Source organism: Triticum urartu, chromosome 1A (assembly GCF_056163025.1).
Source record: "Triticum urartu cultivar PI428250 chromosome 1A, HENAU_Tu73, whole genome shotgun sequence".
NCBI classification, from domain to species: Eukaryota; Viridiplantae; Streptophyta; class Magnoliopsida; order Poales; family Poaceae; genus Triticum; species Triticum urartu.
In genome coordinates this window covers 483,052,456-483,067,033 of record NC_141873.1, presented here as the reverse complement: position 1 = coordinate 483,067,033, position 14,578 = coordinate 483,052,456, and the positions used below count along the sequence as shown (strand labels likewise).

Below are 14,578 nucleotides of genomic sequence, written 5' to 3'. Positions count from 1 at the left end.
ATCGGTTGTCCCGCTCATTGCTATCGGTTGAACACATCTTCACCACTCGGCCACTCGCGCGCCTTCAGACAGCTAAGTCGTTTTACATTCTGTTATTTCCATATTCCCGAGTATCCCGTAATTCACACATCACGTTCACTCGGAGGCCACGCCACCGAGTGTACCTCTACGCTCGGCTGCTTATTTTCACATACTTGCTTAGTACTGGTTATGTGACTCCCGAGTCCAACTTCCATTTTTTCGCATACATCATTCATGAACACCATGTGTCGTTCTTCATTTTGAGTTTGCATCGGCCCTCCGGGGCTGCAACTCAGTCGAAACACTACACTTTTGTATTATTTGAGCCAGTATTCCAATAAGTTCAGTCGGATCCGTCGCTTCGCCAAGTTCGAACAAATCATTCGCTCTTTTAGACTCTTGCTGGTCAACCAGCAAGCCCCTTGCACTCCCAGCGGGTGTCTATGGGTGTTATTCACACAAATCATTTCAGCACACATCAAATTTCCTCGAGAAATTATTTCGTTGGCTTGTGCCATTTTTTATACAAGTTACGCGATCACTTGACGGCCCTATGCGCCAACTTCATCGCTGCTCGGACTCGGTCACCGTACCGGTCCTAGCGCACCACAACACCGAACTTGTCGCTCTGTTGACTTCAAACGCATCTGGCCAACCCCTCTGTGGAATCCTCTTCATTGTATCAAAGATATAGACCTCATCAGGCATGAGAGAGATAGGTCCCTTTTATAATTAAACTTCACACTTCACTCTTTTGCGAGTTTGCCTCTTTCGAGCCTCACTCGGAAGCTTCTCCTCGTCTTTACCCGAGTCCGACTCGATGAATTGCAAATCATCCATTCAAAACTATATTTCTCGTATTCTGACATGTCCGTTGTCGAAGCCTGTAGTATGCTCGGGGGCTACGCCGCACTCGGGGGCTGCATCTCATTTGGAATGACACTCTCCTGAGTAGTCGAGTACTTCATCACCAGTCAGATCCTTCACTTCAACAAGTACATTCGATCCGCCACTTTGTCAAGTTTTATAATCACCCAGAGCTCTGCATGCCATCTTCATTCCTATTCAGACTCAGTTGTCACGCCGGTCTTGTTGTGTCGCAACCACACTACACCGACCTCGTCGCTACATTAGCTTTGAAAGCATCTGGCTAACTCCTTCGAAGACCATTTCAGCCACTTGGCTGGACACACAATCTTTCACTCGGCTGCCCCGCGCCTCATCACTTGGCCACGCCGCGCATCGTCACTCGGCCACTCCGCGCGTCACCACTTGGCTGGACACGTAGTCCTTCACTCAGCCACCTCGCGCATCCTCACTCGGGCGTCCCGCACGTCGCCACTCGGTTGTGCACGTCTTCACCACTTGGCCGCTCCACGGGTCGCCTCTCGGTTGTGCATGCCTTCACCACATGGCCGCCCCGCACGTCACCACTTGGCTGGATACGTAGTCCTTCACTCGGCCACCTCGCACATCATGACTCGGCCGCCCCGCGCGTCGCCACTCGGTTGTGCACGTCTTCACCACTCGACCGCCCCGCGCGTCGTCACTCGGTTATACACATCATCGCCCCTCGGACACCTCACGCGTCACCATGGACATGTCTTTACCTCTACATCCCCAGCACAGGAACGACTAAGTTACTCATATGATCAAACCTCATATCACACTCTGTAGCAAGCTTACCTCTTTCGAGCATCACTCGGGGGCTACGCATAGCCGTTGGCCATGCTGCCCTAAGGGGTTATGCCCATTCAATCAACCCATTGATCGCATCAGGAATATCTTTCTGACCATACATGCTCGTTCCACCGAAAATCTATAAGGGTAGTACTGTCCACTCGGACGATCGCCCAAATCATTTCTTGAAGTCATCTTCAGGACTGCAAAAGGGTGAAAACGACGCTCCTCTACGGATATACTTGGCCCTTATCCTAGGCTCCAAGGCATCAGTTTCAACAACTTGGACTCAGAGATGGCATGTGCTGGTGTTCCCCCGGGATAATGAGTGGCATCTCTCCGGAGAGTCAGCCCACACACTAGCCTCGCCACTCGGGTTTCATGCCACGTCCATGTCAGACCACTAGTCTATCTCCTCCGGGAGACATACGAGTGCCACCAAGTTTTTCCTTGCAGCCAACATACCCCGATCAGTTGGGAAGCACGTTCACTCGGACAAATACCCCTTTCACGCAAAATCTAACGGTCAATATAAGAAGTACTATTGGAACGATTACTCCCTGGAGTGTCCAGCTTTTTTCTACAGTCGTCAGTTTCAAAGTCGAATTCATTCACCGTGCTAAGAGCACGAAGATTCAGCTGCTTGACCGAGTTCCAGGCTGAATTTATTCCATGTCGAGTGCACGAAGATCAGTCCGACTGACTCAGCTCCAGGCTGAGCTTACTTACCATGTCAAGCGCCTGAAGATGCATCCGATTGACTCAATTTCAGACTAAAAAGATATTTACCGTGTCGACTGCGTTGAGGTTTACCAGGAGACTTAAACCCTCTGCCAGGCTCATCTAGCCTGACAGAGGCTCGGGGACTACACCCAGTGGGTGCACTCAGCATGCCCCCACTAGAAGAGAACTCGGAAAGAAACATTTTGCTCGATGCAAAACCAGCTCTAGAATTACTCGACCTCCGAGTCAGAGAAGAACAAGTTCGATCAGTACCAGCTAAGAAGATTTTTAGTTCTCTCAGACCCCCGCCGACTGCCCGCAGTCGACGGCGGTCCCGGGGACTACACCCAGTGGGTGCACTCAGCGTGCCCCCACTGGAGTAATCTCCACTCGGTACGGCCTGACCTGTCTGAGTGATGAACAACAACAAAAAGGACAGGCTCTAAGACTCCGGCCGACTACCCGCAGTCGACGGTAGTCTCGGGGACTACACCTAGTGGGTGCACTCAGCGTGCCCCCACTGGAATGGTATCAACTCGGAATGGTCCCCCCGGTCCGAGTGACGGCCAAACAACAAAAAAAGACACGTTCCAGGCGTGAAGAAATTCCGAGTAATCAATTACTCGATGCAGGACCAACTCCAAATCACTCCAAAAAAATTGCTATAAGGTGAGTTTAACGCTCCTCCGCGGACCTGTTTGAGCTCATTTCACTCGGACACCATGCAGTCTGGAATCCGTCAAGGCAACACGCGAAGATAAGATTGCCAGGTGACCAGAGGGAGTTCATAAGTGCCTCTGTAGCACTCGACTCATCTGGGAATTCACCTCGACTCGACCCGCTCAAACTCGACCGATTCGGGGGCTAATGACGAGGACATGTATTGGGGGTAGGGTAACAGGCCTGACCTAAAGGCCCTACCCATGGACACCGTATACTTTGTATCGGGCCCCTGGGCCAGATCGCTGTCCAGATGTACCGCAACTTGAAAGTCACTCGGACGGCAACAACCACTTGGAGCACGGCACTTCACTCGACGAGCTCATTCCACTTGGCTGTGTAACTCACTCGGATATGCAAAGACCAATAGTCAGCATGACGGTTTTGTAGTGGGCAGGCATTATGGCATTGATGCTCCACCGTGTAACATAAGGGGTGAGGGGGTGGCGCACTCTATATAAGCCACCCCCATCACTAGACTGGGGGCTCTTTTCTTCCACCTCTCTCTCTTTCTCACCATTAGTCTCAGGACATAGCTCAGGCATGGAGATCCGCTCTCCCCTCTCTCTCTCTCAAACACACCATGTAACTCCGTGTTCATGATAGATAAAACAAAGCCTCTCCGGAGCACGAGACATAGGGTTGTTATGTCCATCGTGAGAGGCCCGAACTCGCTAAAACCACCATGTCACCCATTTGCATCTCGATAGATCATGCTCCTTTATCCTACCCCTCTCTTATTGTCGGAATCATTCCCACGACACCGCCCTCCCAATATCGAGCTCCAGCGCCCAAGTTCTTATCTCCTTTCCACTCGAGCTAGCACTCAACCATGTCTGGATCCGGAGGTCAGGGCAAGTGGATGGTCTCCTCCGTCAAGGAGGAGGACATTACTGAGCTTTGGGCGGCCGGATACTTGGCGATGGAAATCGCCCATCATCTACCGGCTGAGGAACAAGTCGTCCCCATGACGAAGCCCAACGAGAGGGTGGTATTCATCCCTCATTTCTTTCGTGGACTAGGGTTCCCGCTCCACCCTTTCGTCCGTGGGCTGATGTATTATTACGGGATAGATTTCCACGATCTGTCCCCGAACTCCTTCCTCAACATCTCGGCGTTTATCGTCGTGTGTGAGGCCTTCCTCCGCATCCAACCCCACTTCGGGCTATGGCTCAAAGTCTTCAAAGTGAAGCCGAAGGTGGTGGATGGCCAGCACGCAGAATGCGGGGGAGCCATGGTGAGTAAGCTGTCCAATGTCTCCTGGCCGAAAGGCACTTTCGTGGAGACAGTAAAGGAGTGGCAGAAACAATGGTTCTACATCACAGAACCCCGCGGCACCACCTGGGCCGCAGCTGCCGAATTCCGCTCCGGTGCTCCCATGCGAATCACCTCCTGGGTCGAGAAGAGTCCGAACTGGTGTTCGCCCGATGAGCTAATAGCGCTGCAAACGTGCGTTCAAAGTATGATAGCCAAGAACGTCAAGCTTGTCGATGTAATCCAGGTGATGCTAGTTCGTCGGATCCTCCCGTGCCAGCGCAGAAATCGCCCTCTGTGGGAGTTTAATCCGAAGAAGCACCAAACTCTGGAGAGGCTCTTCGATACCACTCACGAAGGTGCCTGGAAGTTGCTCCTTAAGGGCAACGAGAAACCGCCGGCCACAGATTCAGACCGTGGGCACGATTGTAAACACCTAGCCAGCGAGGTATGTTATTTTGGACGTATCGCCTACTTAATTTTTTCGAGGATGATGTCTGAGTTTTTATCATTGCTTTTTCAGGATTGGATGGAGAGGGTGAAGCGGATCCAGTGTCCGGCTTCGCTGCCTGAAGAACCGGTCATCCCGCGTCTGGCGAAGATGCTGGTGCCGGTGCCATATAAGGCGTCAGAGAAGAAGGCTAAGAAGAAGGCCGAGGGGGCCAAAAGTGGCCCCCGTTGCAGGGGTACTTCGGACATGACGTCCGAAGACGAGGAAGCCCATTCCTCCGTCCCTGAGGACGACGACGAGGAAGAGGAGGAGGAGGAGGAGAAGAACCCTCCCCCTAAGGAGAAGAAGAGGGGGCCCTCCATGAATCTGGAGGCGGGGACACTCAAGAAGGGGAAGGGCGCCCCTGTGGTCAACACTGCGTGGGACGTTGACAGTAGTCCGGAGCGACGCCTCCGCACTAAGCCTCGGGCCCCATCGTAAGTACTATGACTCACGTACACAAGTGTACCCGGCCTATCCTTTTTATTATTTTGACGTGCTTAATTGTGCCATTGCAGTCCGGCCCGTGGCAGCATCCAGCGATCCTCATCTGGAGGTTCGTTGGATCCGGCGGAAATGGCCAGTATGTCGCCGCCGCCCGCTTATTCCCCTGAGGCCAAGGACGACAGCGAAGTGTTGTCCCGGAGGACTGTCCGAGCCGGGGAGGGGCTCAGGATGCTGTCCAGGAGGCGCCGCAAGGCGAGACCTCCGCTACCGGACACATGGGGGAGCAGATCCCCAAGGAGACTAGCGAAGAGGGACGTATTCAGTTCGGCCCTCAGCCGAATATGATTCCGGGGACCGATACGGCCCCGGAATCCGGCGCGCGCCTTCCTTTGAAGGAGGGGGTGCGCTAATTCCACCGATGGCCCCTGTCCAACCAGGGGCACCGGACAACCTGATGGAGGCGCTACGAGGCGCCTCCATTGTGGACGAGCACTATGTCCTTATGGGTACGGTGATCGAGAAGGTTTAGTCCGTCAAGAGCGGACTAAACGAGTCCTGCAACAATCTGTTGACAGGTTTTGAGGTAAGTCACGTAGAAAGAGAACATCTCGTGCTGACAGTAGCCCCTGAGACATTGTCTGGTGTTCGGAAAGAAAGGCTAGACAGAGGATCAACCCTTTGTAGGGGACTAATTTGGTATTTATGAATAAGCAGGCGTCGCTGTTGGCCGCGACCTCGCATGCTGCCGAAGTCTCTGAACTGAAGCAGAGGTTGGAGCGGACCGAGAACGAGCTCGGCGAGGTGAAGGTTCAGCTCCACGAGAAGCAAGGTGAGTAATGACTTGCTGTGTATTCGGAAAAAGTATGCGGTAAGTATAGACCGGAGTGTCATAATATGTGTAGGGCAGCGACCAAGGTCGAGGCTGTGAAAAATGCCCTGACCGAAGCCGAGGGGAAGGCTGTCCAACAGCAAGCTGCCCATAAGAAGCTCAAGGCCTGGGTCGGCGAGATCCAGCAGGAGCTGCAGGACGCGGTGAAGAAGTGTGAGGCTTTGGAGCGCGAAACGTCGGTTCGAGAGATCAGACTTACCAAGGCTCGCCAGAGCACGGAGGCCGCACAGAATGAGGCTCGGGGCGCTCTCCAGGAGATCCTGGAGGCCAAGAAGATCGCAGCGGGTAAGGCTTTTAACATGCAAAGCAAGTATGCGGAGAAGAAGTACCTTTTACTAACCCGGATTCGGAGTTGCCCAGGGGCTTTTGCAGATCTGTCACGCAGCGTGTCCGATGCTGCGGAGTTCTTCTGAGACGGAGAAGGGAATTCCATGGAGAAGCTGTTCTGGTCGCAGTATGCTGTGACAGAACATCCGATACCCTTTGCCGATCAACTGAAACAGTTGGTCGAGCTGCACAGGGTGGCCGAACTGGCCATGAAGGATTTAATAATCCGGCTGTGGCCAGCCGAAGCTATACCTAGTAGTTATTTTGGCCTCGTGAAGCGGGTGATGGAGGCTTGTCTGCGGCTAGACGTCGTCAAGCGATCAGTCTGCATCGAAGGTGCCCGCATGGCCTTCGCTCATTGCAAGATGTGGTGGGCGAAGATGGACGCCGTCGAGGTGGCCAGGGGGCCGCCGGAGGGCAAGGAGAACCACACACCCGAGCGATATTTTGTGGATGTCCTGGAGGGATCTCGATTTGCAGCAGCGCAGTGCGGGCAGGACATTATTTTCGAATGAATACATTCGTTTTTGTCTTTGCCTTGTATGATGAAAACAAATCCGGTTTGTAATATAATGTTTGTTATGTTTTGATTGTTTCCTCCTATGCGGCCGTGTTGTATGGAATCTGAGGGTTGGCCAGTCGTCGGCTTCTGCCCTCACGTAGGTAGTACGGAGGTGTTCGGGATGGAATCTAAACAATCTTGATCCAATTATATGGTCCTTGAAGGAGTTGTTTAGCGCAACGAACCAGGCAATCAGACTATGCGGCTTAAATGCCCTCACTTAGCCATAGGAGTTTTATAATAAAACATAGGCGCAGCCCCTGGTATACGAATCAGAGTGTTGTCAGTGTCTGATCAGCAAGTACCGATCCTTCACGAAATGCGGAAAAAATCTCCAACGATTTGTGACCTTCGAATAGCTGACCGGCTCTCGCCTCATCATGATAGTCAGTTTTCGGCTTTCTCTACTAGGTGCTCTTCCGGTTTAGACCAGGGCACAATCGCAGTAGTTCTCCCTTTACTACCCTAGCTAATGTAGCGGAACGTAGGGTAGCAAGCACAGGAGCCGGGCAACCCAACTATTGACCAAAGACATGATTCGGAGCCAATGCATATAATGCTAAATCCGGGGTGCCGAACTTATCTGTAAGAAGTGTTCGGACTTTGTCGCCGTATTATGGGGCGGTGGGAAGCCCCTGGCGAATATGAAGCGTACCAAAGTGCACGGGTGAGAGAATATAAGTAATTAATGGCAAAGGAAAACATAAAGAGAGCAGAGGTAGTATCTGGGGCCCCTTGACTTGGGCCGTGAACTGTTTCCATTATAGTTGGGTTAATGCGTCAAAGCACATTTATACAAATAGTGCGATAAGCAACTGGCTATTTAACATGCCATAACCAAAGGAGAGCTGCATTCGGGTACTGAAAATAGGTAGAGTAATCATCAGATTGTCGTCTAGAGCTTCCCCTGTATGCTTGTGCTCTGTGCCAATCTGGTGTACTTGTCCTTTGACAGGACCGGTAGTCAGGCCATCGAAGGAGGCCTATATAAAAGATACCTAAAAGAAAAAAGAAGGAAAAAAGGAATAGTAAAGATACCAGTGAGTCCGGGATTGGTGTAGCCGAACTACAAGCTAGCTGTGCCTCCATTGATGCCCATGGGATTTTGAGTGCGTAATTATGTACGCGTGGTGCGGATGCCGCTACCTTATCGGGACTAGGACGGAGGCCGAATTGCTAATCGAGCTCTTGACGAGCCGAACCGTCCTGTTGTAGTGTGGTCCGGACTCTCTTAGTGATGTCCAGGGGCTCGGCAGCCGGATTAAGGTTCTGCTTGAGAAGGCCACTCTGTACCTCTGCTGCTAGGGCGCACTACAAAAAAAGACACATCCGTGACATTTTGGGCCGAACGAATTTTTTCTGTCATACTTATGACACTTCTATGATGATAATTGTGACAAAACCCGGTATCATCAAAGATGTGGTGGGGTCCTACTTCTATGACAAAAAATCATGACAGAAAATGGGCTTTTCATCCTGGGCGGGCCGGAGACGCAGCTGCATGAAATTCTTTGGGCCGTCCATGATGGAAAAAAACCATGGTAGAAGCGAGGGCAAGGAAAATATCGGGGTGTTCCCGGTTACGATGGGTGGTCGGGGCCGAGCGATGCACGTTTCTCTCATACATGCACGCGCGTGGGTGCGAGGCGTTGGGCTCTAACTGAACCTGAGCTATACGTTGGGCTCTAACTGAACCCGAGTGATTGCACTGCAGGCTATGCGTTACTGAACCCGAGCGATCGATCGATGGCTGTTAGCTGAACCCGATCGAGCCATTCCTTCGCTACTACTGCTAACTAAAGCCGATCGATGCTGCCTCTGGATGAACAGTGAGCGTTGCTGGGGGGGTTGGATGAACAGTTCCCGGTGGGGGTGGATGAACATGACCCCATGGTGCTGCCTCTGGATGAACAAGACCCCGATCGATCGAGCCGGTTGGGGCTGGATGAACAGGACCCCGTGGAGGGAAGGATGAACAGGACCACCCCATGGAGGGCAGGATGAACAGTAGATGGTGGAGGGCTGGATGAACAGTAGCCCATGGAGGGGTGGTTGAACAGGGGCCCGTGGAGAGGGCTGGTTGAACAGTAGCCGGTGGAGTAGCGCGCGGTGGAGGCTGGATGAACAGGAGCCCATGGATGAATAGTCAAAGGTGGAGGCTGGAGGAGGTCGACGGTGGATGAACAGTAGCCCGTGGAGGTTGGAGGGGGTCAACGGTGGAGATGAACAGTATCCCGTGGAGTCCCGTTTTGCGGTACGCCACAGCCCTCCCGATGAACAGGACCCCCGTTTCGACCGTAGTGCTCCAACACATGTCCGTTTCCTCCTTTTTGCGGTACGTCACAACCCTCCCGATCAATAGGACCCCCGTTTCGACCGTAGGAGGTCCGTTTCCTCCGTTTTGCGGTACGCCAGACCCCTCCCGATGAACAGGATCCTGTTTCGAACGTGGCCGGTCAAACACAAGGCTGTTTCCTCCGTTCTGCGGTACGTCGGCCTCGTTTCCATCGGCTGTTCCGTCCAAGCCCTCTCGATGAACACGACGACGCATTCCGTTCCGACCCAGCCGGTTGGCTCCCCATGAACACGACGACGACGCTGTTTCTCCGTTCCGACCCAGCCATGTACACGAGCCCTAGCCGTACGTATGTGCGAGTAGGTGTTCGAGGCCCCGCCCGTATGTATGTGCGTGGCCATATTTACTTTCTTGCACCCTGGCCGTTGTACGTACGTGTACATGCTACATGCGCGCCTCTGCTACGACACGTGCGCGCCTCTACATCGACCAGTATGTACGTACATGTTCGCGACCAGAATGACAACGGTACATACGCTTCGACCAGGTGGGTCCCGACTGTCAGGCACTTCCTTGCGTGCGAAGATGTAGCTGGTGGGTCCTAGCAGTCAGGGGGCGAATCGTTTTTTTTTTGCCCGGACGCACTTCCTTGCGTGCGAAGATGTAGCTTGTGGGTCCCAGCAGTCAGGCGGAAACGTTTTTTTTCACGAAATACGGTGGCCCGTCCAGTGGTTCCCCGCTGTCAGGTAGAGGAATATTTATTTTGCGCGTAATAAGGAGGCACTTCCTTGCTGCGGCCGTGGACCCAGCTGTCAGCCTCTACACGTATAGTCCACGTCCGATGGAAGCCGTTCCTTGACCACGTTGTCCACGGCGCACCGAGAGCACCAGGGCGGTGGACGACGGCAAGGCCTAGGAAGGGGACGACGCGGAGCCAGGGAAGACGCGACAGTGGATGCCCACGCGTAGAGGAGTATGAGGGTTCATTGGTTCGCTACGGTGTGAGGCTGCTGTCGCCGTAGAATAACAGGGGGGTGTGGGTGAGTAGAGGGATGGCCTGGCCAGTGGTGGGAGTAGTAGGGGGCGGTGAGGCTTCCGCTGCATCGCAGCCGGCCACGGGAGGCAGGAGCATGAGGCACGGCCGACGCTGGTTTGGGCGGCTGGAGCAAGAAGACCAGAGGTTGAAGAAGCACTACGGCCGTTGGATGGACATCGTACGGTCAGTGGAGCTAGAACCGGCATATTGACTAAGTTGACAAAGCCCTCCGTCCCCGTCAACTTAGTAGGCCCACAAGTCAGCCTGCCACTATACTGGGTCCCAGCTAGCGGGGGAGTATTCATTTTTTTGTGCGTAATAAGGAGGCACTTCCTTGCGTGCGAAGATATAGCTGGTGGGTCCAAGCTGTCAGCGGCGGTAATGTTTTTTTTTGCGAAATACAGAGGCCCTTTCGGTGGGTCCTAGATGTCAGGTGGAGGAATCATTATTTTGCGCGTAATAAGGTGGCATTTCCTTGCGTGCAGCCGTGGACCCAGCTGTCAGCCTCTTCACGTACAGTCCACTTCAGATGCATGTCGGTCGTTGACCATGTTGACCAGGCCGAGCCGAGTGCACTAGGGCGGTGGACGACGGCGAGGCCTAGGAAGGGAACGACACGGAGGCAGGGAAGACTCGGCAGTTGTTTCCCACGCGGAGGGGAGTACGACTGTACGAGGGTTTACTGGTTCGTCTGCCGTCACCGGAGAATAACAACAGGTATGGGTGAGTAGAGGGATGGCTAGGCCAGCGATGGGAGTATGGTGGGGTGTTGAGGCCTGTGCGACAGCACAACCGGCCGTGGGGAGGAGGGAGCAGGCAATCCCGCCGGCGCTTGTTTGAGCGGCTGGAGCAGGAAGAGCAGAGATTGAAGAAGCACGACGGCCGTTGGATGGACATCCAATACTCACTGCTTGTGCGTCAACCTTTTTTTAAGGAAAGCCTCAAATCTGTGGAAAACATCATACAACCCATCTGCCATTATTTCTAATAATTTACAGCCCATTTGCTAATTCTTAAGGTTTTTTTGGAGCCCATATTCTTTTTGTTTAGCATTACAGCCCATATTGCGGCCACGGTTAAAAAATTATACGAAATTTTGCATATTTCGGTGCAGTCTGAACTATTTTTAATCCCAAAATTTCGAGTCACATTCAAACTGATTTTAAAAATAAATGTATATCAATATAAAATCCAACAAATTGTTCATGCATAAAATCAATGCAATTTAAAATCTTGAAATGAAAAAAGAAATTTGAAACTAATTGCCGGCTCGATGTGTTTTAAAAATGTACAGTCCATTTCTCATTATTGATAGGCCATTTTCTCGGCCAGCCAAATGAAGCTCTCCTCGTCTTGAAATATTTGCAGCCCAACAGGCCTGACAAAGCGACTTACTTGGCAAATCACAAAAAAACTGGGCTGTGGCCGTGGACCCAGCTGTCAGCCTCTCCACATACAGTACTCTTCCAATGGAAGTCGGTCGTTGACCACATTGACCACGCCGCGCCGAGAGCACCAAGGCGGTGGACGATGGCGAGGCCTAGGAAGGGGACAACGCAGAGCCGAGGAAGACGCGGCAGTGGATGCCCACACGAAGAGGAGTACGAGGGTTCACTGGTTTGGCTGCAGTGTGAGGCTGCCGTCGCCGCAGAATAACAGGGGGCGTGGGTGAGTGGAGGGATGGCCTGGCCAGCGGTGGGAGTAGTATGGGGGCGGTGAGGCCTCCGCGGCAGCATAGCCGGCCACGGGAGGTAGGAGCAGGCGGCACGACCGGCGCTGCTTTGGGCGGCTGGAGCAAGAAGACCAGAGATTAAAGAAGCACTAAGGCCGTTGGATGGACATCGTATGGTCACTGGAGCTAGAATCGTTCATATTGACTAAGCTGACAAAGCCCTCCGTCCCCGTCAACTTAGTAGGCCCACAAGTCAGCCTCCCACTGTGGTGGGTCCCAGCTGGCAGGGGGGTATTCATTTTTTTTGCGCAATAAGGAGACACTTCCTTGCATGCGAAGATATAGTTGGTGGGTCCAACCTGTCAGCGGAGGGAACATTTTTTTCGCAAAATATAGAGGCCTTTCCGGCGGGTCCTAGATGTCAGGTGGAGGAATCATATTTTGCGCGTAATAAGGAGGCATTTCCTTGTGTGCGGCCGTGGACCCAGCTGTCAGCCTCTCCACGTACAATCCACTTCCGATGGATGTCGTTCGTTGACCACGTTGACCATGCCGCACCGAGAGCACCAGGGCGTTGGACGACGGCGAGGCCTACGAAGGGAACGACATGGAGTCGGGGAACACACAACAATAGCTGCCAATGCGGTGGAGAGTACGAGGGTTGACTGGTTCAGCTGCCGCAGCCGGAAAATAACAGGAGGTGTGGGTGAGTAGAGGGATAGACAAGTCAGGGATGGGAGTATATGATGGGGCCGTGAGGCCTGCTCAGCAGCACAGCCGGCCACGGGAGGCGGGAGCAGGCGGTTCCGATGGCGCTGGTTTGGGCGGCTGGGGCAGGAAGATCAGAGACTGGAGAAGCACGATTGCCGTTAGATTGACATCTAACGGTCTGACGCTGGTAGAGTCGATTGTTGACTAAGTTTCTTTTTTGGTAAACCTTGTGTACGCATGAACTTAGTAGGCCCACAAGTTAGCCTCCAAATCTGTGGCAGACAACATAGAGCCCATTTGCTATTTTTTAATAATTTGTAGCCCATTTGCTAATTCTTAAGTAATTTATTACAGCCCATTTTCTGCCTAAGACCACGGTCAAAAAGTTCAACCTTATTTTGCATATTTTGGTGGAGTCCAAACTTTTGTAATCCCGAAATGATAAACATTTTTTTAAGAACTTATTGATTTGCCAAAAAAATCGTTTTGTTTTTGTAAGAAAATAAGACGTGGGACAGTTGAGTTGGTTTAAGGGAAAACCAGCGGTAAAAAAATCAGCGCTGGGAGGGAAAACAACAACAAAAATAAGGATGTAAATATGAAAAGTGAATTTTATGTATTTTCAATATAATGATACGTGTATATGAACTAGTAAAACTATAGGTAGAGATTAGAAAACGGATGTAGGACATGCGTTTCAAGTGGAAAATAGAACTGGGCTGTGTGTTTGATTCAGTAAAAAAAGTGCCTGCGGATGTTGTAAGACAAAATATAACTAACGCTGGCGGGTTAGAGGCCAGTAGATACCTGCTGGATCTTTGTGCCCTGTTGTCGTCATGGGCTGGGCCTGTTAAAAACAAAACCAAGCCTGGGCAGTCTACAACCCAGTTGAAACTTGCTTGACCTGAAAAAACAATATACGTGCTCAATAAACGAGAGAATTCTGCAAGTACAGACTGATAACTGGGTGCAGCAGGGATATTGTTTTTTCATTGTGATAATAAGAGCATGCACTTGTTTCTAAAAATTTGGAGAACTAGGAATTCGAACGGCAGGTGCTTATGCTACCCATCAAATAAAAATCAGGTGCCTGAAAATTCGTTTCAAAACAAATGATTCAGCTTTATATCCACGTCGACCCTCGGCATGATGGTTGGAAGCAAATGCCAAGTTCATACCAAAAGATCGTTAACAACAATACCAACTTGCGGACGACAAGGTAGTACAAGTACCAATACCAAACTAACTTATAATCTTTTTAGTCCTGGCCCTAGTGTTCGTCTGGTAGAAAATCTTGCAGAGGACCAGCTCCCGCTCCTTCTCTTGCTCCAGGTCCCCGAGGTGGTACTGGTGCATCACCCAGTTGGTCCTCTACTGGTCGAAGTTCTTGTTGGTGTGCAGCACCAGAACCTTTTTGCTGCCTGTCTGCCGGCCGTTGACCATCACCGACAAGGTATTGCTGGTGTTGTGCCACATCGCGTGCATGCCGCACTCTGACTGTATCTTGCGACACGTCCACGTGCCCCTTTTGAATGCCCTGGAGTTGCGCTGGAAGAAATGCTTGCTTAGGCCCCAAGGTGCTCGATCAGCTCCTGATCCGTGGGATCAAACTTGACGCCAGCCGGCAGTACCGGCCAATCCTTCTTCGACTTGCATGGGTTAATTCCAGTTATATGGTACTCAATGTATGATCAATCGACTGTTTTAAGTGAATGATGAAAGATTTCGACAGATAAGTGGTACTGCAAAT

The 14,578-nt window shown here is 52.0% G+C and overlaps 1 protein-coding gene across 1 annotated transcript; it reads left to right on the top strand.

Moving 5' to 3' along the window:
- The first annotated feature begins 3,976 nt into the window (after positions 1-3,976).
- On the top strand, positions 3,977-6,637 carry LOC147991818 (uncharacterized). The gene is made up of 6 exons (XM_087538829.1): positions 3,977-4,846; positions 4,922-5,084; positions 5,407-5,471; positions 6,050-6,164; positions 6,243-6,509; positions 6,597-6,637. Exons 1-6 carry the CDS (start codon positions 3,977-3,979, stop codon positions 6,635-6,637), a joined length of 1,521 nt encoding a protein of 506 aa, XP_087394955.1.
- Positions 6,638-14,578: the final 7,941 nt, after the last annotated feature.

Bases quoted from the DNA above. Each gene is read 5' to 3' on its own strand.
- LOC147991818 (XM_087538829.1), top strand. From the start codon at position 3,977: ATGTCTGGATCCGGAGGTCAGGGCAAGTGGATGGTCTCCTCCGTCAAG. The intron at 5,085-5,406 runs GTACTTCGGACA...GTGCCATTGCAG, and splicing joins AAGTGGCCCCCGTTGCAGGG to TCCGGCCCGTGGCAGCATCC. The intron at 6,510-6,596 runs GTAAGGCTTTTA...GGGCTTTTGCAG, and splicing joins GGCCAAGAAGATCGCAGCGG to ATCTGTCACGCAGCGTGTCC.